Source organism: Mesoplodon densirostris, chromosome 11 (assembly GCF_025265405.1).
Source record: "Mesoplodon densirostris isolate mMesDen1 chromosome 11, mMesDen1 primary haplotype, whole genome shotgun sequence".
Lineage (NCBI taxonomy): Eukaryota > Metazoa > Chordata > Mammalia > Artiodactyla > Ziphiidae > Mesoplodon > Mesoplodon densirostris.
In genome coordinates, this window is record NC_082671.1 from 67,113,583 (window position 1) to 67,141,197 (window position 27,615).

The 27,615-nt window shown below is 43.4% G+C and overlaps 1 protein-coding gene across 5 annotated transcripts; it reads right to left on the reverse strand.

The window, feature by feature from the left end:
• Positions 1-1,344: 1,344 nt before the first annotated feature.
• Positions 1,345-27,554, reverse strand: LOC132498442 (uncharacterized). 5 transcript variants are annotated; one of them, XM_060112067.1, is made up of 10 exons: positions 27,060-27,554; positions 10,488-10,569; positions 8,644-8,682; positions 7,720-7,763; positions 7,156-7,232; positions 2,865-2,930; positions 2,675-2,713; positions 2,248-2,394; positions 1,837-1,879; positions 1,345-1,503 (listed from the first exon to the last, which is right to left on the reverse strand). In XM_060112067.1, exons 2-10 carry the CDS (start codon positions 10,511-10,513, stop codon positions 1,382-1,384), a joined length of 603 nt encoding a protein of 200 aa, XP_059968050.1. In that variant the 5' UTR covers positions 10,514-10,569; positions 27,060-27,554; the 3' UTR covers positions 1,345-1,381. The 5 variants fall into 5 exon arrangements, with proteins under 5 accessions (XP_059968050.1, XP_059968046.1, XP_059968048.1 ...); XM_060112063.1 differs by having other exon boundaries at positions 2,206-2,394; positions 27,060-27,552; XM_060112065.1 differs by lacking the exon at positions 27,060-27,554 and adding an exon at positions 26,891-27,012 and having other exon boundaries at positions 2,206-2,394.
• Positions 27,555-27,615: the final 61 nt, after the last annotated feature.

Genomic DNA, 27,615 nt, shown 5'->3' on the forward strand with positions numbered 1-27,615 from the left:
ATCCATCCCCTACCCCTGCCTGATCCATCCTTACCTGGCATTTGACCCCATTTGAGAGATGGGTATACCGAGGCTCATAAGGTGACACCTTACCCCCTAGTCACCCTTGGAGACCCAATACTGGTTACTTGGGTTAGTGACAAAGTCTATAAATAGGTCCTGGCTTCTGCCAGAAGGAACTAGAATAGGCTGGTGAGAGATTTCAGGCCCCAGTGGGGATGAGGAGGGCCCCACTAAACCTGGATGCCCACATTTCAGGCCCAGCCACCCTCAGCTTGCACCACAGGCCAGCAGCTCAGCCAGCACCATCAAGTCTGCTGCCCCAAAAGGTGGCGAACTCAGGGATGGCTAGGAAGCAATAGGCCGGGTTAGCACCCACAGCTCAGTCTTCAGATGCCAGAGCTCTCCCTGGGAAGCCTGATGGCAGCCCAGGAGTGAGCCACCTCCCTGGGCCTCTTAGTCACCCCAAGATAGGATGGGCCCCCTTTCCCTGCCCCTTAGGGATGCTCATCTCCCAGCCCCTGCCCAATAGGAGTTGCCACTCACGGCCACGCTGGAGTGGGAGGACACTCATCTAGCCTCCAACCCGGGCTCCGTCCTCTGAGTGGCCAGGTCAGGCCGGACACTCAGGAGGCTTGGCAGGGGCCGGGAATGAGCCCCTGTGGGCCGCAGGCATGCCCTAGGGACAGGGGTCAACCTTGGACCCATGTGACAATGGGGTGGCCAGAGCAGAAGGAGGCCATGTGGGGAGCTCAGAGGACACCCTGGCTCTAGTCCTCGCTCTGCTACGACACTGTGTGACCTCAGGCTTCTATTCCCCTTCAGCCAATGAGAAGTTTGCACCAGACGGCTGCTGGGGCCTGTCTTCCTGCTCTGACTCTGGGGCTGGGACCTCATTAGCCTGGAGCCCTAGCTGAGGGTGGGGACGGCCGTCTACCTGTGCCCACCACCCCGACAGTTGTTCTGGCCTCTAAGCACGCACAGGCACCACCCAAGGGCTTCTAATGACTGTCTGCTTACCTGAGTCATAAGCAGATTTCCTGGTGCATTTAGGTTAAGAGCTTGGGGACCACAGACACCCAAGGCAGAAACACTGCCCCCAGCCAGGCCACTTTTGCCTTCATGACAATGAGCTTCACAGTTCTTAGCATTCAGGGAACTTGGCCTCTCCCTTGGCACTGAGTCAGAAGACCAGCCAGGGCCCCGTTCAGTCTCCAGCGTATCCCCTATCGTGGGCTTAGTGGCAGGAGGTGGTGTTCCCGCAGCTTATTGGAACAGGGAGCGTGGATGAAACCACACTGAGTTTGTGGAAACTTGAGGCCCCTGAAAGGAGGCAGCCAGGCCTGCAGAAGCAGCAACTGTGGATTTATTGGATGTTTTGTCATTCGTGGCTCTGAGTCTTGGGGATGTCAGAGGCTGGAGACCAGCCCAGCCAGAGCTTCCTCAGGAGCTGGGGGACCCAGCCCCCAGGCCTCTCCTCCATGAGGTCCACCTCAGAAGCCTCTAAAAAGCACAAACAGACATGCCCTGTGGGTTCCTTGCTGGGAGGAACCTTTCCCCAGGGCCAGGTACACTCTGGTGCCAGGGGAGCAGGTCAGCGCTGATATAAGGCTAGGCATTCCTCCAGCCCACGCACAGTGGCCTCAAGTCCTGCCAACCCAAGAAGGAAGCAGGAGGCAGCGGGGGTGCTCATCAGGAAAAACAATGCATCTGGCTACCTGGGTTTCTTTCCTCCCCTCCCTGGGGCGGAGGGTCACTGTCTGTGGCCTCTGAAGGATCACTGAGCTTAGAGAGGAGGGCAGCCCTGCTACAGCAGGGTGGGGTCAGTTGTCTTACCAGAAGTATATGCAGCAATCTCCTTTCGGACCTTTTTATTTTCCTGGGAAGGAAGAAGGGGGACGGTGGTGGGAAGAGACAGGCTCTACACTGTGCAGATGGGGAAATAGGCCTCACTTCACAAGAAGTCAGGGGAGGCCAGGATTCAGATCTGCTCTCTGCTCAGGCCACGACTGCTCCTCTCAGCTCCTCACAGAGCTGTTGCTCGACTGAGATGGCAGTTTGGCTCAGTCATCTTGGGGGTGCCCCAGCCCCCGCCCCCCATTGCCCTCCTTCCCCACGGCCTCTCCACTCCACCCTGCAGACCCCTGGGGCCTCTCAGTAGGACCTATGCTGGGATGTCCCAGTCGAGGCACCAGGCTTCCTTACCTCCCAGCCTGGGGTCCCTGCCACCTCCTCCTCCTCAGATACCTCCTTCCCGGCAGGAATGGAGGAAGGAATGGGGCTGCCTGCTTCCTCTCCTGGGGACCTCATCTCCCCCTCATCCGAAGACAAGATATCAGTCTCCTCCTTGGGGGCAGCATCATTCGGTCCTCCTGTTGCCTTGGGGGTCATGGCCTGCAGGGAGGGACAAGAGGGCAGAATATGGGCAGAAAGGCCCCCTGATCCCCTAGCCCCTCTCCCTGTTCTCCACACCTGGAGTGTGTGTAGTTCTTTGTTTTTCCAGGGAAGCCCCTCCCTTCTCAGCTCATGCTGTGGTAGGGTTGTAGGTTTCCTAGAAGGGCCCTGCCCCTCTCCCTGGGACCCCTGGCCATGAGCTGGGGCATCCCTGAGCCTCAGGGAGCTCTGACAGGAGACAGCCCCGGCCCCGGGCCCTTGCAGGGCAGGCCTCCCTTACCTCAGAGTCTTGCTTCTCCCCACTCTTGACTCTGCGTCTCTGCAGAGGGAAACAGGGGAAGTGACATTCAGCTGTGAGTGTCTGGGAGTCCTTCCCTGCCTGGCCCATCCTCTTATTGTGTGTGCCTACCGAGGGTGCCCAGGACAGCCACCCCACCCCAGGGGGAGAGGGGTCCCCAGCCCTTACCCACCTGAGCGGTCACAGGATAGCATTTATCCATCAGTCCCCACACTGGCCTTAAGGTCTCCCCTAAGGGCTGCATGACAAGGAGAAAGAGAGAGAGAAGGCAGGCTGAGGTGACATATTAAGGGCTCAGCTATGTACTAGTCCACTGTCAATGCCTGCTGTGAAGACACCTAAAGACTACCAAGGATTTAAGGAAAACTTCACACAGACAATAATTGATGGCTTTAGAAAGATAAACTTTGCATTTACAAAACAAGTATAGGCGCTAAAATAGAAATGTTCAAACAACAATCTCTAATTCTTCAAAAACAAATATGATATTATAATAGGAATTAAAAATTAAAAATCCAGTCAAATTGTAGAAGGTAAAGAATAGAGAGAAGAGAGCGGGAGATCCAACAGCTAAATCATAGATCTTTCTGAAAGAGGGAACAGAGACAACAAACTGGGGTGGCAGGGAAAGATACCAAATAAATATGTTCATTTTTTTACCAAGACAATTTCCCAAAGATGAGCGACATGAGTTTCCAGAAGAGAAGGAATCGCCAAGTGTCCAGGACAATGGATGAAGGAGACCCACCCCAGATTATGCCATCAATAAATTTCAAAACACTGAGGATGAAGAGAACCTAAAAACTTCCAGAGATATGAAGAAAAAAGTCCGTTTTAGGAACTCAACTTTCATCAGACTTTTCAACACCAACCCTTCGAAGCCAGAAGAAAATGAGGACCTTCAAAACCTGTCAGAAAATTATTTCTAGTCTAGAATTCTATACCTAGCCAAACTGAGTTAAATATGAATGAAGACCTTTCAGATATGTAGTATCTCAGGACGACCCCTCAGGAAGCAGCTGGAGCTTGTGCCCGCCCCCAAATAAAGAGTAACATCAGCTCCCACACGTGAAAGAAGTGAAGCACTCCCCACAGTGACGGTGAAGGGAGGTCCCAGGACAGCTGAGCAGCAGGCCTCAAGGACGTCCCGTCCAGATGGAAAGAGGAGGATGGAGGGCTCCATGAGATATGTCTCCAGGGGAACGATCATACGGATAAAACACCTAATTTGTCTAAGTGTATTGCAAGGAGATTAATTTTTTTGGTAGAGATTTTGGATGAATTAACTATAGGTACAGAGAAAACTAAAATTTAAAAAAAAGAGGAAAAAACAAAATTATACACAAAGAGTAGTTACAGTACACTACATGACTCAGGAATACTATTTACATAGTTTTAAAATGTAAACCTCGGGCTTCCCTGGTGGCGCAGTGGTTAAGAATCCGCCTGCCAATGCAGGGGACACGGGTTCGAGCCCTGGTCTGGGAAGATCCCACATGCCGCAGAGCAACTAAGCCCGTGCACCACAACTGCTGAGCCTGCACTCTAGAGCCCGCGAGCCACAACTACTGAAGCCCGTGCGCCTAGAGCCCATGCTCCGCAACAAGAGAAGCCACTGCAGTGAGAAGCCCCCACACTGCAACGATGAGTAGCCCCTGCTCACCACAACTAGAGAAAGCCCGTGCGCAGCAACAAAGACCCAATGCAGCCAAAAATTAATTAATAAAAAAATAAATAAACACAGTGTAAATCCTCAATATTGATCTAAATAAAATTACAATACAAGCCTATTAGAATGACTAAAAAAAAGGTAAACGCTGGAAATGATATGGAACAAATGGACCCTCTCATTCATTGCCAGTGAGAATGCAAAATGGGTGCCAGCCATTTTGGCAAGGTTTTACAGTTTCCTACAAAACTAAATATACGCTTGCTGCATGACCCCACAATTCCACTGCTAGGTATTTACCTAAGTAAAAGGAAAACCTATGTTCACACAAAACTTGTACATGAACACTTACAGTGGTTTTATCTGTAACTGCCAAAAAACTAGAAACAATCCAAGTGTTTCTTGCTTGGTGAATGGACAAACCGTGGTACATCCATGCAATGGACAACTACTCAGCAATAAGAAGGAACAAACACTGCTACACACAACTGGGTGGACCTCAAATGCCTTGTGCTAAGTGAAAGAAACCAGGCTCAAAAGACTACATACTGGGGAATTCCCTGGAGGTCCAGTGGTTAGGACTCTGTGCTTCCACTGCAGGGGGCCCAGGTTCAATCCCTGGTCAGGGAACTAAGATCCCACAATCCTGCTGCACAGCCAAATAAATAAATAAAAGACTACATACTGGATTTTTGTTGTTGTTGTTGTTTATTTATTTATTTATTTATTTAACTTTTGGCTGCGCTGGGTCTTTGTTGTAGCGCACGGGCTCAGTACTTGCCCCATGGCATGTAGAATCTTAGTTCCCCGACCAGGATTGAACCCACGTCCCCTGCATTGGAAGGCGGATTCTTAACCATTGGACCACCAGGGAAGTCCCTGGATGTTTCCATTTATATGACCATCTTGCAAAGGCAAAACTATGGGACCAGAAAACTGCTCACTGGATGGCAGGGGCTGAGAGTGGGGAAAAGGGTGACTATAAATGAGTATGGGGGAATTTTTTGAAATGATGAAACTGTTCTGTATCCTGGTTGTGGTGGCAATTATACAACTGCATACATCTGTCAAAACTCACAGAACTGCACACTAAAGAGGATGGATTTCACTCTGTATAAATAATACCTTTATTTTTAAAAAATGAGTGAAAAGAGCCCACTGTGTGGGAGAGGGACTTAAAAGCCAAAATGAGGACTTCCCTGGTGGTCCGGTGCTTAAGAATCTGCCTGCCAATGCAGGAGACACGGGTTCGAGCCCTGGTCCAGGAAGATCCCACATGCCGCGGAGCAACTAGCCTGTGTGCCACAACTACTGAAGCTCGCGCGCCTAGAGCCTGTGCTCGGCAACAAGAGAAGCCACCGCAATGAGAAGCCTGTGCACTGCACGAAGAGTAGCCCCCGGTCGCCGCAATTAGAGAAAGCCGGCGCACAGCAACGAAGACCCAACACAACCAAAAATAAATAAATAAATAATAAAAATAAATTATTTAAAAAAGCCAAAATGATATAAAAGTCAGCATAAAAGCAAAAATGATACTTAAAAATTTTTAACAACTGAAGATGTCATTACTCAGAATAAAACATTTACAATGCCAAAAACTAGGATATAACTATACTGGAAGACTAGAGAAAGGTGAGATGTATGTTGGAGGAGGCAGTAAGTGTGCAGCTGTTACGAGAGCTAAATTCTCATCTTTCGTTATAGGAATTCATTGGATAATGTTTAAATCTGAAAAATTAAGACAAAGCAGGATAAGCTTTCTATTTAGAACCATGGAGGCAAAATCAAAGGCTTCAGCTAGAAAATTGGAAGCTGGAAAGACTCCCACCCTGGGTTGTGGGAATCATGGGTGAAGAGGATTGGGACAAAAGACAGCTAGTTTTTTGTTTCAAGTCTTAAAACTTTGACTCCTTGAACTATGTATATGCATATCTTTGATGACAATACAACTTTTTAAAATGAAAATCTGGTTAATTTAAAAAAAAAAAGGAAGCAACACAGGGCTCCGTCTCTAAGGCACCTGCCAACATGGGCCTTATTAGGGGCTCTCCAACCTCTGAATAGTCCCTCCCTAAATATGTAGCACACACTTCTCAGTGTTGCTGGGTCACAGATAAGCTTATACCCACGAAAATCCTCTCTTCCCAATAGCACTAGATGGAGAGCAGGAGGCCTCCAGAGACCAGGTATGTGGCTCTGTCCTGTTACCTTGGGTAGCCTCGGTCTAGTCACTGTCCCTCTGGGAGCCTACGTTTCCTCCTCTATAAAGTGGGAGCTGCTGGGTTGCTGGGAGGTTTCAATAGATGGGCAACACCTAATCCAGCACATGGCCCTTAGTGGGCATCCAGTGTCCATTTGTGTTTTCCTGACAGAGGGCTGGGAGGAGGGGCTTCTGCCATAGGTTCCTGGACCTGGGACGTTAAAGAGGGTATGTAACCCCAGGCAGGTGTCCTGCTCACCACCACCCGATTCACATATGAGTGTTGAACCATATTCCAGGGCTACTCACATGCATTAGGGGTCACCTGTTCCTTTAGGTTTGTCTAGGTCAGTGCTACGGAGCCCTGAGGTGAGCTTACAGCCAGCCCATGGTGGGTGGGGCCTCTGTTTGACACTTTGCCAGGAACACAGGGAATTTCTCCAGAGCCCTCGCATTCTCTCTCTCTCTCTCTCACACACACACTCACACACACACACACACACACACAGTTGGGTGACCATTTGAGATCAAGGAGTATGACCTCTGTTTTTGCTACAGTGAGACGGTCCCTCTAAGCTATGACAGAGGCCCTACCTGTGATGCTTCCCGAGTGATCTCATGGTCAGGGGCTGTCTTCCCCACACACCCCTGAAAATAGTAGTACACCACTCCTGCAGGTAGATGAAGAAAGACTAGTTAAAACATTTAAAAGAGTGATGTAATTATTTTTAAATGTCAGTATTTACAATATGCCAGAAATTATATCCTTTTAAACTATTTTAATGTGTGATGAAAGATATTAGATATTAACTTACAATGTGTGAAGGGATAGTTTTTCAAAAGGTATGCAAGCAAAAATTTGAAGATCACTGCTGCAGGACATTATTTGGTTGTATGCGTTTTTTGGTTTGTTTGCGGGTTTTGTGGGGTATGCGTGGGTTTTAGAGTGAGATATGGGTTCAAATCCCAGACTCACCATGAAGGTGCAGAGGGAAGAAAGGGGGAAAGAAGACCAGCCTTGGCTCTGAGCAGTGTGACCAGCCCTGGGGAGCCAGGCACATGGCAGTCTCAGGAGGGGACCTCTGGGAATCCCGGTGAGTAGCTGGAGACTGGGGTCCTGCCATCATCCCCAAATTACCCCAGCACCCAGACTCTTACCTGCAAGAATGAAGATGTTTACTACATACAGGAACTTGTATAGCCTGGAAGGAAAGCAGAGCTGAGTTGAGGCTGGGGCCTCGTGCCCTCACCAGTGGGTGCTGGTTTTCCTCCCCAGTCCAAGCCCCAGGATCTATTCCACCAGCACTCGTCCAGTCAATACTTGTGGATGAATGAATCCATCAGCTGTAACAGGGCTCAGCCTGGGCTCCCTGCTGACTGGCCAGCATGCTCTGTGCCTCTGCCTACTGCTGAGAAAGCCAGACTTGGCGCCTGGAACCCACAAGGACCCCCTGACCCACTCCATTCTCCTTTCCTTCTTTACTTGTTTATACAGGTCCATCTTGCCTCTCCAGCCAGAAGGCAGGGACTTAGTCTTGGCTGGACATTCATAGGTATTCATTCAAGTGCTGCATTAGCTCTTCCCCCCAAAGCCCTCCAAAGCCCTCCCTACTCTGGACTGACAGATCCCACAACCTGGATTAGAAATAATATCTCTGTCCATCCTCCTCTTCTAGGACCCCTCCCTTGGGACAAACAGAGCATCATTAAAAAAAATATTTTTTTTGGATGTGCTGCGCTGCGCTGCATGCAGGATGGTTCCTTGACCCGGGCCTCCACAGTGAAAGCGCCAACTCCTAACCACTAGGCAACCAGGGAACTCCCTCAAACAGAGCATCTTGGCACTGCCAGGATGATGGCTCCCTGCCTACACACACACACACACACACACACACACACACACAAAGGCATGTTCCACCTGTCAGTACCAGGCCCTCCACTCTGACCCTGAGTCCCAGAGATACTATAACAGTCAGGGAAAAGAGAATATAGAACCCTATTTTCCCATCCTTGAGGCACCAAGTGAGGGGTCCCCTTTCCTGGTCTTTTGGGGCATGGTAACAGGGCCCATCTAAACTTTACCTCTCTCTCTGGCAGCACAGACCAAACACCATTTTCAGTCTAAGAAGAAAAGATGGCAACAGTCAATGCATCACATAGAACCAGGGTCCTGGTGTTCCTTTACTCTGTGGCTTGCAGGGATTGCAATGGGCTAGAGGCAGTTGGGGGAAATGGCAGGACCTCCATAAGCAGGGTTCATCCAGGGGAGAGCCTGCTGGTCACAGCTGGAGGCTAAACTCAGGGTGGAGTGAGCTAGCACTAGGAGCTTGGAAAACGCTCAGGAGTTTCTCCCAAGACCTCAGAGCCCCAAACAAAAGCTGGTTTCAATGTCCTCAGAGCCGGAAAGGTAGGTCCCAGGGAATCAGGATGGGAAAAGCGGGGTTGGGAGAGGATTAAGGAAAAAGGTAGAGCTCTGTTAAACATTTTGTGTAAAATGACCCCAGGTGTAGGTGGCTAATTATAATAGTAAATAAAAATGATTAGAAACTAAAAACAGTTTAAAGTATTTTCTGTGTTATGCAGCATTTTTGGAATGATCTTGAGGGTTCTGGGGGAGATTCCCTAGCCGCCTCAGAAATTCCCTCTCTGTCTAGAATCCCACCTTCAGTGTCAAATTGCATATAAGCTGACACTGTGGTACAGTCAAGGTCTCCAGGGTGAGGTGGACCTCAGTGTGGCCTGGTGAGCCTCTGCTTCCCAAGTGAGTTCCCCATTCTCCACAGGGACTATTTCTGAACCTCTCTTTAAACCTCCAGCCCCTCCTCTGCCTTCCTCACTTTCACCAGGGAACACACGCACTATCAGATGGGTGTTCCCTAGACTTTCTGCCACCAAACTCACCCATTCTCTGCTTCTCACAGGAGGGGGGCTACCCCCCTCTTGTAATCCATTCATCTGGTCTTCTCATAACCTGGGTGTTTGGAGGTCCCCTCTCTCACTTGTATATTCATCCTTTCCTTTTCTGGCTCCTTCCCATCAGTATTTAAACATATCACTCATCTCTTCCACTAAAAACAGAAAGGCCTTCTCCCTTGAACCCATATCCCTTCTCCAGATACCATCCTTATTGTCCCCTACCCTTCACACCAGTCTCCTTGAGAGAGCTGACTGCGGCACGTGTCGTCACCCCTCTTCACCTCTCCCTCACTCCACAGCCCACTTCAATCTGTTTCTGTCCCCATCAACCTCTGAAGCCTCTCTCACCAAGGTCACCAATATGCTCCTAGTCACCAAATCCAGTGGGCCTTTTTCGGGCCTCAGCTCACTTCACCTCTCTGCAGGGAACTACAGCACCTCCCTTCATACTGAATTACCTTCTCTGAGAATACTGCTAGCAGTATACTCAACAGTAAGCTTTTTCGTTGTTTATAACTTGGTGTGAGCAAAGTTATCAGGCTTTTTCTGAGGGAAGGTTTGGAGGAGAGAAAATGAGTCCTGAGTGAGAGAAGAAGAGGGGGAAAGGAGGAACGTCAAGTAGAAAGGGATGCAGGACAGGCAGGCTAGGAGTCGTAAAGACAATTTTCACCTGCTTGGGTGGTTTATTGAGCGCAACCTTTTGAAACTGCTTACCAAATCTACCAAGCCTGATGATGTTAGTGATTTGCAGAGTATCCTTTGACCATATCAGTGTACAGGCAACCTATTCACCTCCCCTCTGGCTCCAGGACTGAGACTGAGAAGGGCACCGGGGGTCAGCTAAGTCTGGCAGTCCAGTGCACAGCCCCTCCCTTTCACAGGAGAGCACTGTCTGTGTGTGACATCATGTCTTAGGGGGCTTTATGACAGGACAACCTCTCCAACCTTGGCCAGAGTAGCTTGTCATTGCCTCAGGGTGGCTTTAAATCCCAACCAGTCAGAGAAAGCACCTTTGTAGGTATCTCTTTTGTTCCATTCAATGCCATCAATGCTGCTTTAGCACCTGCAATGTGCCAAGCTCTATGCAAAGTCCTGTAGGGACACAAAGACACAAAGGTGTGTAAGACTCAGTCTTGTCACATAACACAATAATCTTCTTTTTAAAATAAAAAACAAGAACACAGCCTGACCATTTCTAAGTGTAATCCATTTATTCAACCAGTGTCTGCTGAGCTTTCATTCTGGTCCAGGAATAATGCTGAGGGGATAGAAAGGTAAACAGGACACACAGACTGCCCTCAAGGTGCTTGAAGAAGTCAAATAGACATCTTCTGATTCAAGACAATAGCTTTTATACCCTCCCCAAATTACTATAAATGTAACTAAATAATAATTACAAAACTATGGTGGTTAAAACTGAAGAATGCCTTAGTTTCACATACACATGAAATATTTACCAAGAAAGACCATATTCTCAACCATGAAACAAGTCTCTGTAATTTAAAAGATTTAAGTAATTTCAAGTACATTCTTTGACCACATGGAATTAAATTATAAGTTAGTAACAGAAAGATCCCAGAAAAATCCCCGAATAATTGGAAACTAAACAACACACCTTTAAATAATATATGTGTGTCAGATGTAGAGAACAAACGTATGGACACCAAGGGGGGAAAGTGGCAGGGGAGGTGAGGTGGTGGTGTGATGAATTGGGAGATTGGGATTGACATGTATACACTAATATGTATAAAATGGATAACTAATAAGAACCTGCTGTATAAAAAAATAAAATAAAATTCAAAAATAAGTAAATAAATGAATAATATATGTGTGAAATAGGGAATTCCCTGGGGGTCTAGTGGTTGGAACTCTGTGCTCACTGCCGAGGGCCTGGTTTCAATCCCTGGTCAGGGAACTAATATCCCACAGGATTCGCAGTGCAGCTAAAATATATATGTGTGTGTGTGTGTATACATATATATGTATATATGAAATAAAAAATCAAAAGGAAAGTTAGAAAGCATTTTGAACTGAAAGAAAAGAAAAAATATCAAAATTTGTGGGATGCAGCTAAAGCAGTACATAGAGGGAAATTTATAGCACTAAAACACCTATATTAGAAAATAAGAAATGTCTCTAGAAAACAAGCTTATGGTTACCAAAGGGGAAAGAGGGTGGGGGAGGGATAAATTAGGAGTTTGGGTTAGCAGATACAAACCACTATATATAAAATAGATAAACATGGGACTTCCCTGGCAGTCCAGTGGTTAAGGCTCTGCACTTTCACTGCAGGGGGCATGGGTTTCACTGCAGGGGGCGTGGGGGCATCAGGGAACTAAGATCCTGCATGCCACGTGCCACAGCCAAAAAGTAAAAAAAAATAAAAAATAAAAAACAAGGTCCTACTGTATAGCACAGGGAACTATAATTCAACATCCTGTAATAAACTGTAATGGAAAAGAATATAAAAAAGAATATGTATAACTGAATCACTTTGCTCTACACCAGAAACTAACACAACATTGTAAATCAACTATACTTCAATAAATAAATAATTAAAAAAGAAAATAAGAAATGTTTCAAATCAATGACCTCAGTTTCTACTTTAAGAAACTAGAAATGGAAGAGCAAATAAAAGCCAACATAAGCACAAGAAATTTTAAAAATCAGAGTGAAAAGAAATGAAATAGAAAACAAAGAAAAGAAAAAAGTCAATAAAACCAAAAGCTCAACAAAGTGTACAATCCTCTAGATAGAATAGATAGGAAAAAATGAATAAGATGCAAATTATCAATATCAAGAATGATAAAGGTGACTGATGCAGATTCTATAGATACTAAAATAAGGGAACATTATGAACAATGCTATGTGGATAAGTTTGACAAGGTAGATGACATGGACAAAATCTTTAAAAGACACAAAGTACCAAAGCTCATGCAAGAAGAAATATATAACCTGAATAACTCTATATCTATTAAAGACATTGAATTTATTTAACTTTCCCACAAAGAAAACTTCAGGTCCACATGGCTTTACTAGCAAATTCTACCAAACTTCTGAGGAAGAAATAATGCCAATTCTACACAAACTCTTCCAGAAAAAAAGGAGGAAATAGTTCCCATCTTGTTTTATGAGGGCAGCATTATCTGATATCAAAACCAGACAAAGATGACATGAGAAAACTACAAAACAACATCCCTCGGGCTTCCCTGGTGGCGCAGTGGTTGAGAGTCCGCCTGCCGATGCAGGGGATACGGGTTTGTGCCCCGGTTCGGGAGGATCCCACGTGCCGCAGAGTGGCTGGGCCCGTGAGCCATGGCCACTGAGCCTTCGCGTCCGGAGCCTGTGCTCCGCAATGGGAGAGGCCACAACAGTGAGAGGCCCGCGTACCACAAAAAAAAAAAAAAAAAAAAAAGAAAAAATAATCCCTCATAAACATTGATGCAAATATTATTTACAAAATCTTAGCAAATTGAAACCAACAACATATAAAAAGATAATACATCATTACCAAAGGAGTTTACCCTCGGGAATGCAAGGTTGATTCAACATTAAAAAACCAATCAATATAATTCACCATATTAATAGACTAAAAAACAAAAATCATATGATTATCTCAACAGATGCATAAAAAACATTTGACAAAATCAACATCTGTTCTTGAAAAAAATCTCCCAGCAAACTAGGAGTAGTTGGAACATCCTCAACCTGATGAAGGACATCTATGAAAAACTTAGAGCTAACAATATACCCGATGGTAAAATACTGAAGGTTTTCCCCTTAAATTCAGGAATAAGGCAAGGATGTTTGCCCTCATTGCTTCTATACAACATTGTACTGGAAGTTTTAGACAGTGAACTAAGTTGAGAAATAGAAGTAATTATCCCTACACCATCAGTAAACCTACCACACTCCTGAATGGGGCAATGATGTCAAAGAAAAAGCATAATATCAGATTTCCCTTACCATGCCTAATCTAGTCCAGTAATCAACCTAAAATCTGATTTATCACTTGTTGATTTTTTTCCTGAAGTCAAATTGTATACTTTTAGTAACAGATTTCTAGAGACAGAACTTCATGACTGCGATGATTCAGCCCTTTACCTGTATAACTTACAAAACCACTTGTGTTAACATTCTCTCATCAATTTATGCTGCAAATTGCAAATGAGACAAAAACCTCTCACTTGCATCTATATCATAATTTTGATCATTGATTAGACTAATGCTTCTCAAATTTGATACAACCAGCCATTAAATGATGATCACTTCTTTCAATGAACTACAAAGATTCAAACTAAAAAATAAAAGAGAGAAGTAAAAGGTAACCAGATTGGAAGGGAAGAAATAAGACTGCCTTTATTTTGTAGACAACATGATTGTGTACAAAATCCTGTGGGATCGTCCAAAAAGCTACCAGAGTTTAGCGAAGTGAAGGATATAAGATCAATATATAAAAATCAATTGTATTTGTTGTGAACCTAAAACTGCTCTTAAACAAATGTATTAAAAGTCAATTGTTCATAGCACTGAACAATTGGGAACTGAACTTTTAAAAATACCATTTATTATAGCATCAAAAATATGAAATACTCTGACAAAAAATATGTGGAAGATCTATACACTAAAAACTACAAAACACTACTGAAAGAAATTAAAGACCTAAATAAATGAAGAGATAAACCAAGGTCGTGAATCAGAAGATTCAAAATTATTAAAATGTGAATTCTACACTCAAATTGATCTATAGATTCAGTGTAATCTCAATAAAATTTTCAGCAAACTTTTTTGGTTGTTGAAATTGATACGCTGTTCCTAAAGTCCATATGGAAGTGCCAATGACCTAGAATTTTGAAAAAGTAAAGTTAGACAGTAATCAAGACAGTATGAGATTGCTGATGTCAAGATAGATGGAACAGAATAGAGTCTAGATATAGACCCATATATTGTCGGTTGATTTTAGACAAAGGTGCAAATGCAATTCCTTGAAGTGAAGGAAGCCTTGACGCTTAAATCATATAATTTTAAATTGACAATGAGGTAAAAGTAACACAAAGGTTTCCATATGTATACATATCCTGGTTAAGATTTTTGAACATAAAGAACAAGAAAACATTAAGGCAGGAAAAAAAAAAAGGTTACCTAAAAAGAATAAAGAATCAGAAATCAGAATGGCATAAGAATTACCACATGAAATACTAAATGTTAAGGACAGTGTAGTCATGTTCTACAGAGTTTTGAGGGAAAATGATTGTGACTCAAGAATTCTATGCTGAGCCAAGTCAGCTTTCGGTGTCAAGACAACAGAAAGGTTCTCAGGAGCCACTAAGGCCAGACATCAGATTGCCATCTGTGTACGGTGCCTCTCTCTCCTACCTCAAACAACAGAGGTAAAAGAAAGTAGATCTTTAAATAAATCCATAATAGCGCTGGAAAGCAAAATGTGGTACCCTGTTGAACCAGAAGCCATAAGGAATCTCTCAGAAATGGAAGGCAGGCAGGATGAGGTTGACAGAGGAAACCAAAGAACAAAATACAGGCAGGAGAATATCACTGTGAGAGGCAGAGAGTCCCTGGGAGTCTCTGTTGGTCAGAGTGACAGATCTGGGGAGCAGGAGAGAAACTTATTGGGATGATTGGTTTGGGGATTCATGTGAAGCAAAAAGACGACTGACTTCCTCTCTTTCCCCACCTGTGGCAAGCAGACAAAAATAGATGCATCAACCACCAGGTGAGAGCAATGATTGTGAGGGCCCTTGCTGGATGGCTGGTAACACCCAGCAGGAATGGGGACCCCCCAGTATCCCAAAGTCTAACCACAAGTGTACCCTGCCTATCAATGTCTTATCCTGACTCCACAGAGACTAATGCCACTTCACAGTAAATAAAACCATTCAAGGAGAATCCATCAGAGAATCTCAAAGACAGACTTGAGCACTTAGCCAGAACTTGCCAAGTATTTGAAGAAAACCAACAGTAGAAAAGAGAGGCACAACACTATACAAACAAACAAAACTAATGACTAAGGAAAAGAGTTAATAGAGAAAATCAAGAGACTTTAAAGTAAATATTAAAATCCTCAAAAAGATAAGAGAGGCTATGGCACCATAAAAGTGAATTGTCTATTAGGGAAAAGAAACAGCTACAGTGGAAATAAAAATAGAGCTGATGTGGGCTTCCCTGGTGGCGCGGTGGTTGGGGGTCCGCCTGCTGATGCAGGGGACACGGGTTCATGCCCCGGTCCGGGAGGATCCCACATGCTGCGGAGTGGCTGGGCCTGTGAGCCATGATCGCTGAGCCTGTGCGTCCGGAGCCTGTGCTCCGCAACGGGAGAGGCCGCAACAGTGAGAGGCCCGCGTACCGCAAAAAAAAAAAAAAAAAAAAATAGAGCTGGTGAAATATCGGCTTCCCACTAAGACTTATCAAAGACTTAAAAGTTTCAGCCGTGAGGGAGTAGCTGGTATTGGATTTACCTTCCCACAATAAACAAACATAAAACATAAAAGGGGACAAAATACATTCAACTACTTATAGGCATGGAGAGCAACCAGTGCAGATTTTCTCCTGAGGGTACTTCCCTAAGTGTGACCTGGCGTGGTTGAGCCAAGACAGAGAGCAGAGTTCTTACTGGGTATAAGAGGCAGAGCCTGGGGTTTAGGGCTGCTAGTGTCACAGAATTTGAGGGTCAGGGAAGTGAAGTGGAGGTAATCATAGGCAAAGAGCCTGAAAGGTCTGAGTATAGATGTTCGAGTCCTTGGCCAACTGCTGAGCTGAGCAGATAAGACAGCGTAGCATAACAACTCTGGGGAGCTGAGAGCACATGGGGAAATTCAGAGTCACAGAGTGCTGGATGACATTGGAGACTGGGCCTGGCCAAAGGGAAGAGATTTTGGTGCATACTCCAGGCATTCAGTTAAGACTCCAGAAAAGCATCACCCTAGGAATAAGGACTGCATCTCCAACTATGGGCAAAACTAAAATACTTCCAGGGCTTCCCTGGTGGCGCAGTGGTTGAGAATCTGCCTGCTAATGCAGGGGACACGGGTTCGAGCCCTGGTCTGGGAAGATCCCACATGCCGCGGAGCAACTAGGCCCGTGAGCCACAACTACTGAGCCTGCGCGTCTGGAGCCTGTGCTCCTCAACAAGAGAGGCCGCAACAGTGAGAGGCCCGCGCACCGCGATGAAGAGTGGCCCCCGCTTGCCACAACTAGAGAAAGCCCTCGCACAGAAACGAAGACCCAACACAGCCAAAAATAAATAAATAAATAAATTTATAAAATACTTCCAATCAACTGAAATGTAAATTCAAGCCTCAAAGCCTGCCAAAACAAAACTTGATGTTCCTTTTTAATTTTTTTGTGGTTTTTAAAAAAATCGTTTATTTTATATTGGAGTATAGTTGACTTACAATGTTGTGTTAGTTTCAGGTGTACAGCAAAGTGATTCAGTTATACATATACATGTATCTATTCTTTTTCTTGATATTCCTTTAGAGAAAAATTAACATAATCTACAACATATCCATGATGTCCAGCTAACAATAAAAGTTACTAAACTTTGGGACTTCCCTGGTGGCACAGTGGTTAAGACTCCACGCTCCTAATGCAGAGGGCCTGGGTTCAATCCCTGGTCAGGGAACTAGATCCCACATGCATGTCACAATTAAGGAGCCCGCGTGCTGCAACTAAGGAGCTGCTAAGCCACAACTAAGGAACATGCCTGCCACAACTAAGGAGCCAGCAAGCCACAACTAAGACCCAGTGCAACCAAATAAATATTTTTGTTAAAAGTTACTAAACTTATAAAGAAGGAGGAAAAATTAACTGATAATTAAGAGATAAACAGTCAAAGAAGTTGACCCAGGGATAATCTAGATATTGGAGTTAGCAGATAGGGGCTTTTAAAAATGGCTATGATTAGCATGTTAAAGAAAATAGACAAAAAGATAGACAAAACAGATGAAGAGCTAGAGTAATTCAACAGCGAATTCACATCAGTAAAAAATCAAATAGACACTGTGGTAGGACAGCCTCTAAGATAGTCACTAATAATCTCCACTTCCTAGTATTCATTTAAGTGTGGTCTGGATTAATTGAATAAATTTGGTAGAAGTGAGATGTCACTTCCAAAATAAGTTTACAAAAAAGACTGTGGCTTCCATCTTGAATACTGTATTCACTTTCACTCTCTGAACACTTGCTATGGGGGAAAACAGTTGCCTTATAATGAGGCAGCCCTGTGGAGAGCCCCAAGTGATGAGGGCCCAAGGCCTGCCAACAACCATGAAGTGGATGCCACCTCACGCTCTCTTCCCCAGCCCAGGTGAGCCCTCAATGATACCACAGTGCCAGCTGACTGATGACCACCTCATGAGGGACCTTGAGCCAGAGGCACACAATTAAGCCTCACATGGATTCCTGGTCCATAGGAAACCATGAGATAATAAATGTTTGTTGTTTCAGTTGATAAGTTTTGAGGTAATTTGTTCATAGCAATAGATAACGTAGACATTCTAGAACAAAATACAATAGCTAACATTAAGAACTCACTGGACCAAATGGGTTAACAGCAGACACAGCAGAAAATAGAATTAGTGTGGGGAACAGGTACAAGATGCTTTGTGAGTAACAAATGCTCTGTTCTCTGATCCCCATCCAAAGGTCTTGAGTTTCTCTTAGGGTCTGAATATACATACACATACTATGTGTAAAGCATTCTATGTTCCCTGTTAGGAAAACTCAGCAGTATAAAGATGTCATTTGGGGGGGAGGCCACACCCACAGCTTGTGGGATCTTAGTTCTCCCACCAGGGATTGAACCCACACCCTCAGCAGTGAAAGCGCAGAGTCCTAACCACTGGACAGCCAGGGAATTCCCAAGATGTCATTTCTATATTCAATTATAATCCATATTTAATGCAATCTCAATCAAAATCCTGATGATATTGTATTAATTTTTTGTTTAGTTTTTTGTTTCCAGTTTTACTGAGAAATACTTGACATACATCACTGTAAAATTTTAACACATACAGCATGATGGTTTTATTTACATATATTGTGAAATAATTACCACAGTAGGTTCAGCTAACATCCATCTTCTTATATAGATACAATAAAAAGAAAAAAAATTTCTCCTTATGGTGAGAACTCTTAGGATTTACTCTTAAGAACTTTCCTATGTATCATAGAGCAGTGTAAGCTATAGTCATGTTGTGTATTACATCCCTAGTACTCATTTATCTTAAAACTGGAAATTTGTACCTTTTGACCTCCTTTCTCTAATTCCCCCTCCCTCTACCCTCTGCCTCTGTGACTTTGGTTTTTCTGTTGTTGTTGTTTTTAGATTCCACATGTAAGTGAGATCATACAGTATTTTTATTTCTCATACAGAGACTTATTTCACTTAGCATAATGCCTTCAAGGTCCATCCATGCTGTTGCAAATGGTAGGATTTCCTGGTTTTTCATGGCTGAATAATATTCCATTGTATATTTAGACCACAACTTCTTTATCTGTTCATCCATCAGTGGACACTTATGTTGCTTCCATGTCTTGTCTATTATAAATAATGCTGCTATGAACATGGGGATGCAGATATCTTTTCAAGTTGGTGTTTTCATCTCCTTTGGCTACATTCCCAGAAATGAAATAGCTGGATTATATGGTAATTCTAATTCTTAATTTTTTAAGGATCCTCCATAGTGTGTTTCATACTGGCTGTACCAACTTACAATCCCACCAACAGGGCTTCCTTTTCTCCATAACCATGCCATGATTTGTTATCTCTTGTTTTTTTGATGATGGCCATTCTAACAGGCATGAGGTGATATCTCATTATGGTTTTAATTTGCATTTTCTCAATGACTAGTGATGTTGAGCATCTTTTCACGTACATGTTGGCCTTTCATATATCTTCTTTGGAGAAATGTCTATTCAGGTCCTTCGCCCATTTTTTAATTGGGTTATTTGGTTTCTCTGTTCGTTTGTTTTGCTACTGATTCTTTACATACTTTGGATATTATAACTAAAATAAAGGAGAAACCTTGAGAGTAGCCAGAGAAAAACAAATCTAGGACCTATATGAGAAAAATCAATTTGAATGACAGCTAATTTCTCATTAGAGGCCAGAAGGAAGTGACACAATACTTTTCAAGTGTTGAAATGTCCATCCAGAATCCCATATCCATTGAAAATATCCTTTAGGAATGCTGGGGGAAATCAGGAAATTCTCAGATGAAGAAAAACCAAGAGAATTTGTCACCAACTGATAGGCTCAACTGACTTTTTTTTTTGGAGGTAAAATTGGTGTATTACATTTTATGAGTTTCAGTTGTACAACATTATAATCTGATATTTGTATACACTACAAAGTGATCACCACCAAAAGTCTAGTTACCATACATCACCATACAATTGACCCTCTTCACCCATTTCGCCTACTCTCCAGCTCCCTTCCACTCTGGTAATCACCAATCTGTTCTCTGTATCTATGAGTTTGTTTTTGTTTTATTTGCTCATTGTTTTTGCTTGCTTTTTGTTTTGTTTTGTTTTGTTTTTTAGATTCTACATGAGTGAAATCATATGGTATTTTTCTTTCTCGAGATCCATCCATGTTGTCACAAATGTCAAGACTTCCTTCTTTTTTCCTTTTCACTCTTTTCTGTTCTGTTGATCTGTCCATTCGTTTTTTATGCCAATACCATACTGTTTTGATTATTGTAGCTTTTAACTGAATTTTGATAAGGGTGCAAAAGCAATTCAATGGAGGAAAGCTGGCTTTTCAACAAATGGTTCTGGAGTAATTGGACATCCATAGGCAAAAACAAAACAAAACAAAACAAAACCCCTCAATCTAAATCTAACAGCTTATATGAAAATTAACTCAAAATGGGCCATGTACTTAAATGTAAAACATAAAACTCTTAGGAAAACAATCATAGAAAATCTTCTGGACCTAGGGCTAGGGTTCTTAAATTTGACACCAAAAGCACAGTCCACAAAAGGAAAAAAATTATAAATTGGCTTTCATCAAAATTAAACACTCCTGCTCTGTGAAAGACCGTGCAGAAAAGATGAAAAATCAAGCTACAGAGTGGTAGAAAATGTTTGCAAACCACGTTATCTGACAAAGAACTAGCACCTAGAACATACAAAGAACTCTCAAAACTCAACAGGTCAACAATTTAATTAGAATATGGGCAAAAGACATGAAAAGCCATTTCACTAGAGAACATATAAGATGGGAAATAAGCACGTGAAAGGATGTCAACATCACTAGCCATAAGGGAAATGCAAATTAAAACAATAATGAGCTATTCCTACACATCTATCAAATGGCTAAAATTAAAAAGTTGCTTCACCAAAAGCAGAACAGGAACTGGGTCACTCAAATATTGCTAATCTGAATGCAAAATGGTACAGCTGCTCTGGAAAACAATTTAATAGTTTCTTACACAACTAAATATGCAACAAACACATAACCCAGCAATTGCACTCCTGGGCATTTATACTAGAGAAATGAAGACTTGTGTTAACACAAAAGCTGTACACAAATACGTACAGTTATAATAGCCCCAAACTGGAAACAACCCAGATGTCCTTTAAGGGGTGAATGGTTAAACTGTGGTAAATCCATACCATGAAATACTACTCAGAAATAAGAAGGAATAAATCACTGATACATATATCAACCTGGATGAATCTCAAGAGAATTATGCTGAGTGAAAAAAAAAAAGAGGCCCATCCAAAAGGTTGCATACTATATGATTCCATTTATAAAACATTCTTCAAATAACAAAATTATAAAAATGGAGTCCCTTTATTAGGGAGGGACTAAGGAAGGAAAAGGATGACATGAGGGATCCTTGTGGTGATGGAAATGTTCTGTATCTTGATTATATCAATGTCAGTATCCTTGTTGTGATGTAGTACTATTGTTTTACAATATGTTACCATTGGGAAAAACTGGGTAAAGGATACATCTGACTTTTCTGTGTTATTTCTTATACATATGAATCTATAATTATCTTAAGAGCTTAATTTACAATGTGTAGTATAATACAGGGAAAATTATAAAAGCTGCTTTCCCTTCCCTATAGGGGCCAGAAAGAAAAGGCTGAGTATAAGGCGTGTGGCTGTGTATCTTAGCCCTGATGGATCAATTCCTGATACCTCCCCCTTGCTTTTGCTTCCATCTTGGGACCCTATGATCCCATATACCACTGGAACCCAAAAGACCCTCTGCTCAAATCTCTGACTCTAAGGTGGTGGTCTCAGGAAGAAGGATGCAACCATTTTAGATAGAAGAGCTTTAAATCAAGGCCAAAAGTGGGGTGAGAGGAGGGATGGAGTAGAAGAACAACACCGAACCCACGTAAAAAATTCTGGGAGCTGGGACTTCCCTGGCAGTCCAGTGGTTAAGATTTTGCCTCCAGTGCAGGGGGTGTGGGTTCGATCCCTATTCGGGGAGCTAAGATGCCACATGGCTCGAGGCCAAAAAAACAAACATAAAACAGAAGCAATATTGTAACAAATTCAATAAAGACTTTAAAATGGTCCACATCAAAAAAATCTTAAAAAAAAAATCTGGGATCTAGTTCTCACTCCACTACCAACAGCACAATTATCTTAGAACCCTGGGACATATGGTGGAAGCAAAGCTATACAGAGAGAATCTTACACAGAAGATTACACATACACATTCACAAAAAGAGAGCAGGGGGAAAAATCAAAAATCTTGCTCTCCAAGTCCACCTCAATTTGGGATAATTCGTTGTAAAAAGAGGAAAAGGGTGAGAAGTCTGAAATCTTGCTAAGTCCACCTCCTTTATTTGGACTAATTCGTTGTACAGCACAAGCATCTTAAGTGCTGAGGTCTTCAATTCAACCCAATTTAACATTCACTGGGCACCAACGACAGTGGCGAGAGGTGGCTAGGGGTAGTGGTTAGTCCTTAACCTATATGTACATCAATGTCCCCTACCACAAAAAAGTAATATTCTTTTCTACAGAAAATTGACATTTAAAAAAAAATCTTGGGTTAAATGTTCATAAAATCACCTTTAGAAATCTCTATTTTTACTAATCCATAACATATAATGTAAGTAAAAAATGGGGGCTTAAGATGCAAACACAGCATCTAGGCAATCCCCTGGGTGCATTCCAACCCTCCCACCTCAACAAGACTACCACCCTCCACTGGTTCTTGGTCACTAGGATCTACTCTGTAAATGTGTTGTAGGGATTGAGGCTAAAGAAAGTTAACAGGATTCTCATAATCTGATTAGTAGGCAAAGGAAAGAAAACTGACATTTATCAAACATCTGTGTGAAGCAGACACTCTTCCAGGCACTTCACAGTATATACATTATCTCATTTAATCCTCTCAACCCTGTGTGGTAGCCATTGTTATGCCCGTTTTACAGATGCAGAAACCAATGTTCATGGAGGAAAGGTAACATACAGCTTGTAACTGATATCAGGGACTGACAATAAATTCTTTTCACTATATGCTACATTGCCTCTAATTTTATAGAGGATATTTATTTTCTGTACTGTGCTGTCCTGTCCAATTTCCTAAAATCAATGTTTTTAATAAGGACAAATAGGGTTTTTTCCTTTTTTTAAGGTGATGAAAGGAAGAAGGCATTATTAAAATACACTGGACTTCACACATTTGAAAAATCATCAGACCTTTTTTTGGCTGCGCTGTGTGGCATGTGAGATCTTAGTTCCCTGACCAAGGATCGAACCCATGCCCCCTGCATTGGAAGCGCGGAGTCTTAACCACTGGACCACCAGGGAAGTCCTGAGACCATTTTTTTCCAACAGCTTTATTGAGATATAATTTTCATACCATAAAATTCATTCCTCACCCATTTTAAGTGTACAATTCAATAAATTTTAGTATATTTACAAAGTTGTAACTATCACCATGAACTAATTTTAGGGCATTTCCATCAGCCTAAACAGAAACCTTATGCTACATTTACTCCTCATTTCTACTCAGCTCACTAATCTACTTTCTGTCTCTATAGATTTGCCTTTCCTGAACCCTTCATACAAATGGTATCATACTGTATTGTTGTGTGTCTGTCTTCTTTCACTGAGCAAAATGTTTTCAGGGTTCATCCTGGCTGAAGACTTTTCTATTGTATGGAGGTACCATGTTTTGTTTATCCACTTAAAAAAATTTTTTTGGTATATCCAGTTGATAGACTTTGGGTTGTTTCTACTTTTTAGCTATTGTGACTAATGCTGCTATAACAATTCACTTACAAGTCTTTGTGTGGACAAACCTTTTCATTTCTCCTGGGTAGATACTAGGATTGGAATTGTTGGATCATATAGTAAGTCTATGTTTACCTTTTTAAGAAACTGCCAGACTGTTTTCCAACGTAGCTGTACCATTTTACATTCCCATCAGCAACGTACGAGGGTTTCAATTTCTCCATGTCCCCACCAACACTGACTGTTGCCTGTTTTCTATTTTAGGCGTTCTGGTGGGTGAGAAATGGTATCTTACGGTTTTGATTTGCATTTACCTAATGAATGTTGAGTGTCTTTTCATGTATTATTGGTCATTTGTATCACTTCTTGAGAAAAACAGCTATTCAAAGCCTTTGCCCATTTAAAAAAATTTTTTAAAGGCTATTTTTTAAGAGTAGTTTTAAGTTCACAGAAAAACTTGAGTGCAAAGTACAGTTTCCATATACCCCTTGCCTTGCCCACCCTCCAGCCTCCACCACTACCAACATGCCCCATCAGAGTGCTATATTTGTTGCAATGGAAGAACCTAGATTGACACATCATTGCCATCCAAAGTCCACAGTTTACATTCGGGTTCACTCTGTGGGTTTGGACAAGTATATAATGACATGTATTCACCATTATAGCATCATTCAGAATGGTTTCTGACCTAAAAATCCTCTGTACCTATTCATCCCTCTTTCTACCCTAGTCCTTGACAACCAATGATCTTTTTATTGTCTCCATAGTTTTGCCTTTTTCTAGTATGTCATATAGCTAGAATCATACAGTATGTAGCCTTTTCAGATTGGCTTTTTTTTTTTTTGCGGTACGCGGGCCTCTCACTGTTGTGGCCTTTCCCCTTGAGGAGCACAGGCTCTGGACGCGCAGGCTCAGCGACCATGGCTCACGGGCCTAGCCACTCCGCGGCATGTGGGATCTTCCCAGACTGGGGCACAAACCCGTGTTCCCTGCATCGGCAGGCAGACTCTCAACCACTGCGCCACCAGGGAAGACCCAGATTGGCTTCTTTCACTTAGTAATATCCATTAAAGTTTCCTCCATGTCTTTTCATGACTCATTTCTTTCTAAAGCTCCAGAATATTCCATTGTCTGAATGTACCACAATTTATTTATTTGTTCACCTCCTGAAGGTCTCCTTTGTGGCTTCCAACTTTTGACAATCATGAATAAAACTGTTATAAACATCCATGTGCAGGTTTTTGTGTGGACATAAGTTTTCAACTCATTTGGGTAAATACCAAGGTGTGTGATTACTGGATTATATGGTAAGAGTATGCTAGTTTTGTTTGTTTGTTCGTTTTGGGGTTTTTTTGGCTGCCCCTCACGGCATGTGGGATCTTAGCTCCCGGACCAGGGATCGAACCCAAGTCCCCTGTGGTGAAAGCACGGAGTTTTAACCACTGGACTGCCAGGGAAGTCCAGAGTATGCTAGTTTTGCAAGAAACTGCCAAACTGTCTTCCAAACTAGCTGTATTCTCACCAGCAATGAGAGTTCCTGCTGCTCCACATCCTCATTAGCATTTGGTATTGTCAGCTTTGCTTATTTTTAAATTGGCCTATTTTTTTTTGAATTGTGTCTTTTATATATACCAGATACAAGTCCTTTATGGAATATACGATTTGCAAATACTTTCCCCCGGTTGTGAGTTGTTTTAGAGACCTTTTTTTTTTTTTCAATGAATAAGAATATTAAACACTAAACTCATGACAGTGGTTACTCCTAGAGGACGCAGGAGCATGAACCAGGTTAGAATTACACAGGTAGGTATCAGAGGTAGAGCGCAGACTCTGGCGTCAGCTACCTGGGTCTCAACCAAGTATTGTCAAGTAACTTGGCCTCTGTTTCAGTTTCCTCATCTGTAGAATGGGTATAAGAGCATCTATCTCACAGGTGTGTTTCAAGGCTTAAACAAGTTAATGTGCCTGGAGAATGTAAAACAGTGGTTACCAGGAGCATGGTACACATTACATAAATCTTAACTGTACTACAACTTCTTGAGGTGGGTACTGAAGTTCAAAAGTTCCCATTCTACCATGCTTTATCACTTACATATGTTACATGCTTTTTTTAACTTTTGGGGAAGGCTTTTATTCTTGGTTTCTATTTCTTTCCACTACCCCATCTCACAGTTACCACATTTTTATATTTCAAAAGTGCTTTCTTAACTAGTATCTAGTAGATGCCTTTAACAGCAGGCTATAGATACATTGTCTCATTTTATCATCTCAGCTCTTTTTTTTTTAACATCTTTATTGGAGTATAATTGCTTTACAATGGTGTGTTAGTTTCTGCTTTATAACAAAGTAAATCAGCTATACATATACATATATCTCCATATCTCCTCCCTCTTGCATCTCCCTCCCACCCTCCCTATCCCACCCCTTTAGGTGGTCACAATGTTACATGCTTTCTTTTCATGCATAATTCATTTAAATGTACAAATACATTTTAAACAATAATACAGGGAAAAAATCCAAATTTTTACTCTTTAAAATGGGTAAGACTGGTCTAGATGCAGGGCCATCCCCCATGCTGGCTGGGGTTCCAGAGTTAAGCTCAGCCCTGACCCCTGCTCCTTCCCCAAAACTCACAAAGTATCTATCAACTGCATTTTCAGAAATGACCAATGGGCTCCAGGCAGGAGTCAGTTTGGGGCAGAACCTAAAATGGCAAGTGACCTAGGCTGCACCACCTCAGTTTCCTCACCTGTAAAGTGGGGATGCTAACAGTACCTACCTGATCTATGAGATTAACTAAGTAGAATATCTACGCAAGGCCTGACATGTTGTTAGCTGTTATTTTTCCCTTTACCCTTCCAGGCTCCCCTTGATGTGCAGAGATATCCTCAGTAGAAAAATGCTGGGAAAGGGACTTCCCTGCTGGTCCAGTGCTTAAGACTGTGCTTCCACTGCAAGGGGCGCGGGTTCAATCCCTGGTGGGGGAACTAAGATCCCTCATGCCCTGCAGCAAGGCCAAAAAAAAAAAAAAAGAAAAAGAAAAATGCCAGGAAAGAGAAAGGTACCCAGAATGGACGACCTAAGGTTCCTTCCAGCTCCAAAATTCTGGGCTGTTTTTCATAGAGATCCAGAGTTTGGGATGAAAACGTCCCCGTCTATGGGGCTGATGATATAACCCACCTACCTGGGCTGTGGAGAAGGGCCGAGAAGCTCAGAAGCTCAAGGCCAGGAGAGCGCTTTCACGTCTCTACCCCACTTCGAAAGAGTTGGTTTATAGGGGGGATAAAAGCTATTGCGGAAAAGCCGCAGAGGTGCCAGGCCAACGCCACAGCAGCCCAGGCGCCATTACTTGCCTCAGCAGGGCCCACGGCCCGAGCGCGGAAGGAAGATCCACGACGTGCGTGCGGATGGGCGTTACCACACCAGCGCCCGGGGCAGTTCGCGGGCGTCACGCAGTGGGCGCCAGACAGCAGGCACGCGCCAACTCGAGGCACAACGGCTGGCCTGGGCCCGAGCGCCCCCTGGCGGCGAGGTCGGGCGACCGTTAGGACGTTCAACGGCCGAGCGTAAGATTCCGCAGGTGAGCCTGCGCAGCCTCCACCTGCCTCTCACACAGAGACGGAGAGAGGGGGAGACAGAGGGAGAGAGGGGGAGAGGGGGAGAGGGAGAGAGGGGGAGAGGGGGAGAGGGGGAGAGGGGGAGGGAGGGAGTGGGAATGGGTGGGGGGAGAGGGAGAGAGGAGAGACAAAGAGAGAAAGAGAGAGAGAGAGGAGAGAGAGAGAGAGAGGAGGGGAAGAGAGAGAGAGAGAAGGGAGGGGAGAGGAGAGGGAGAGGGAGAGGGAGGGGGGAGAGAGAGAGAGAGAGAGAGAGAGAGGGAGAGGGAGAGGGAGAGGGAGAGGGAGAGGGAGA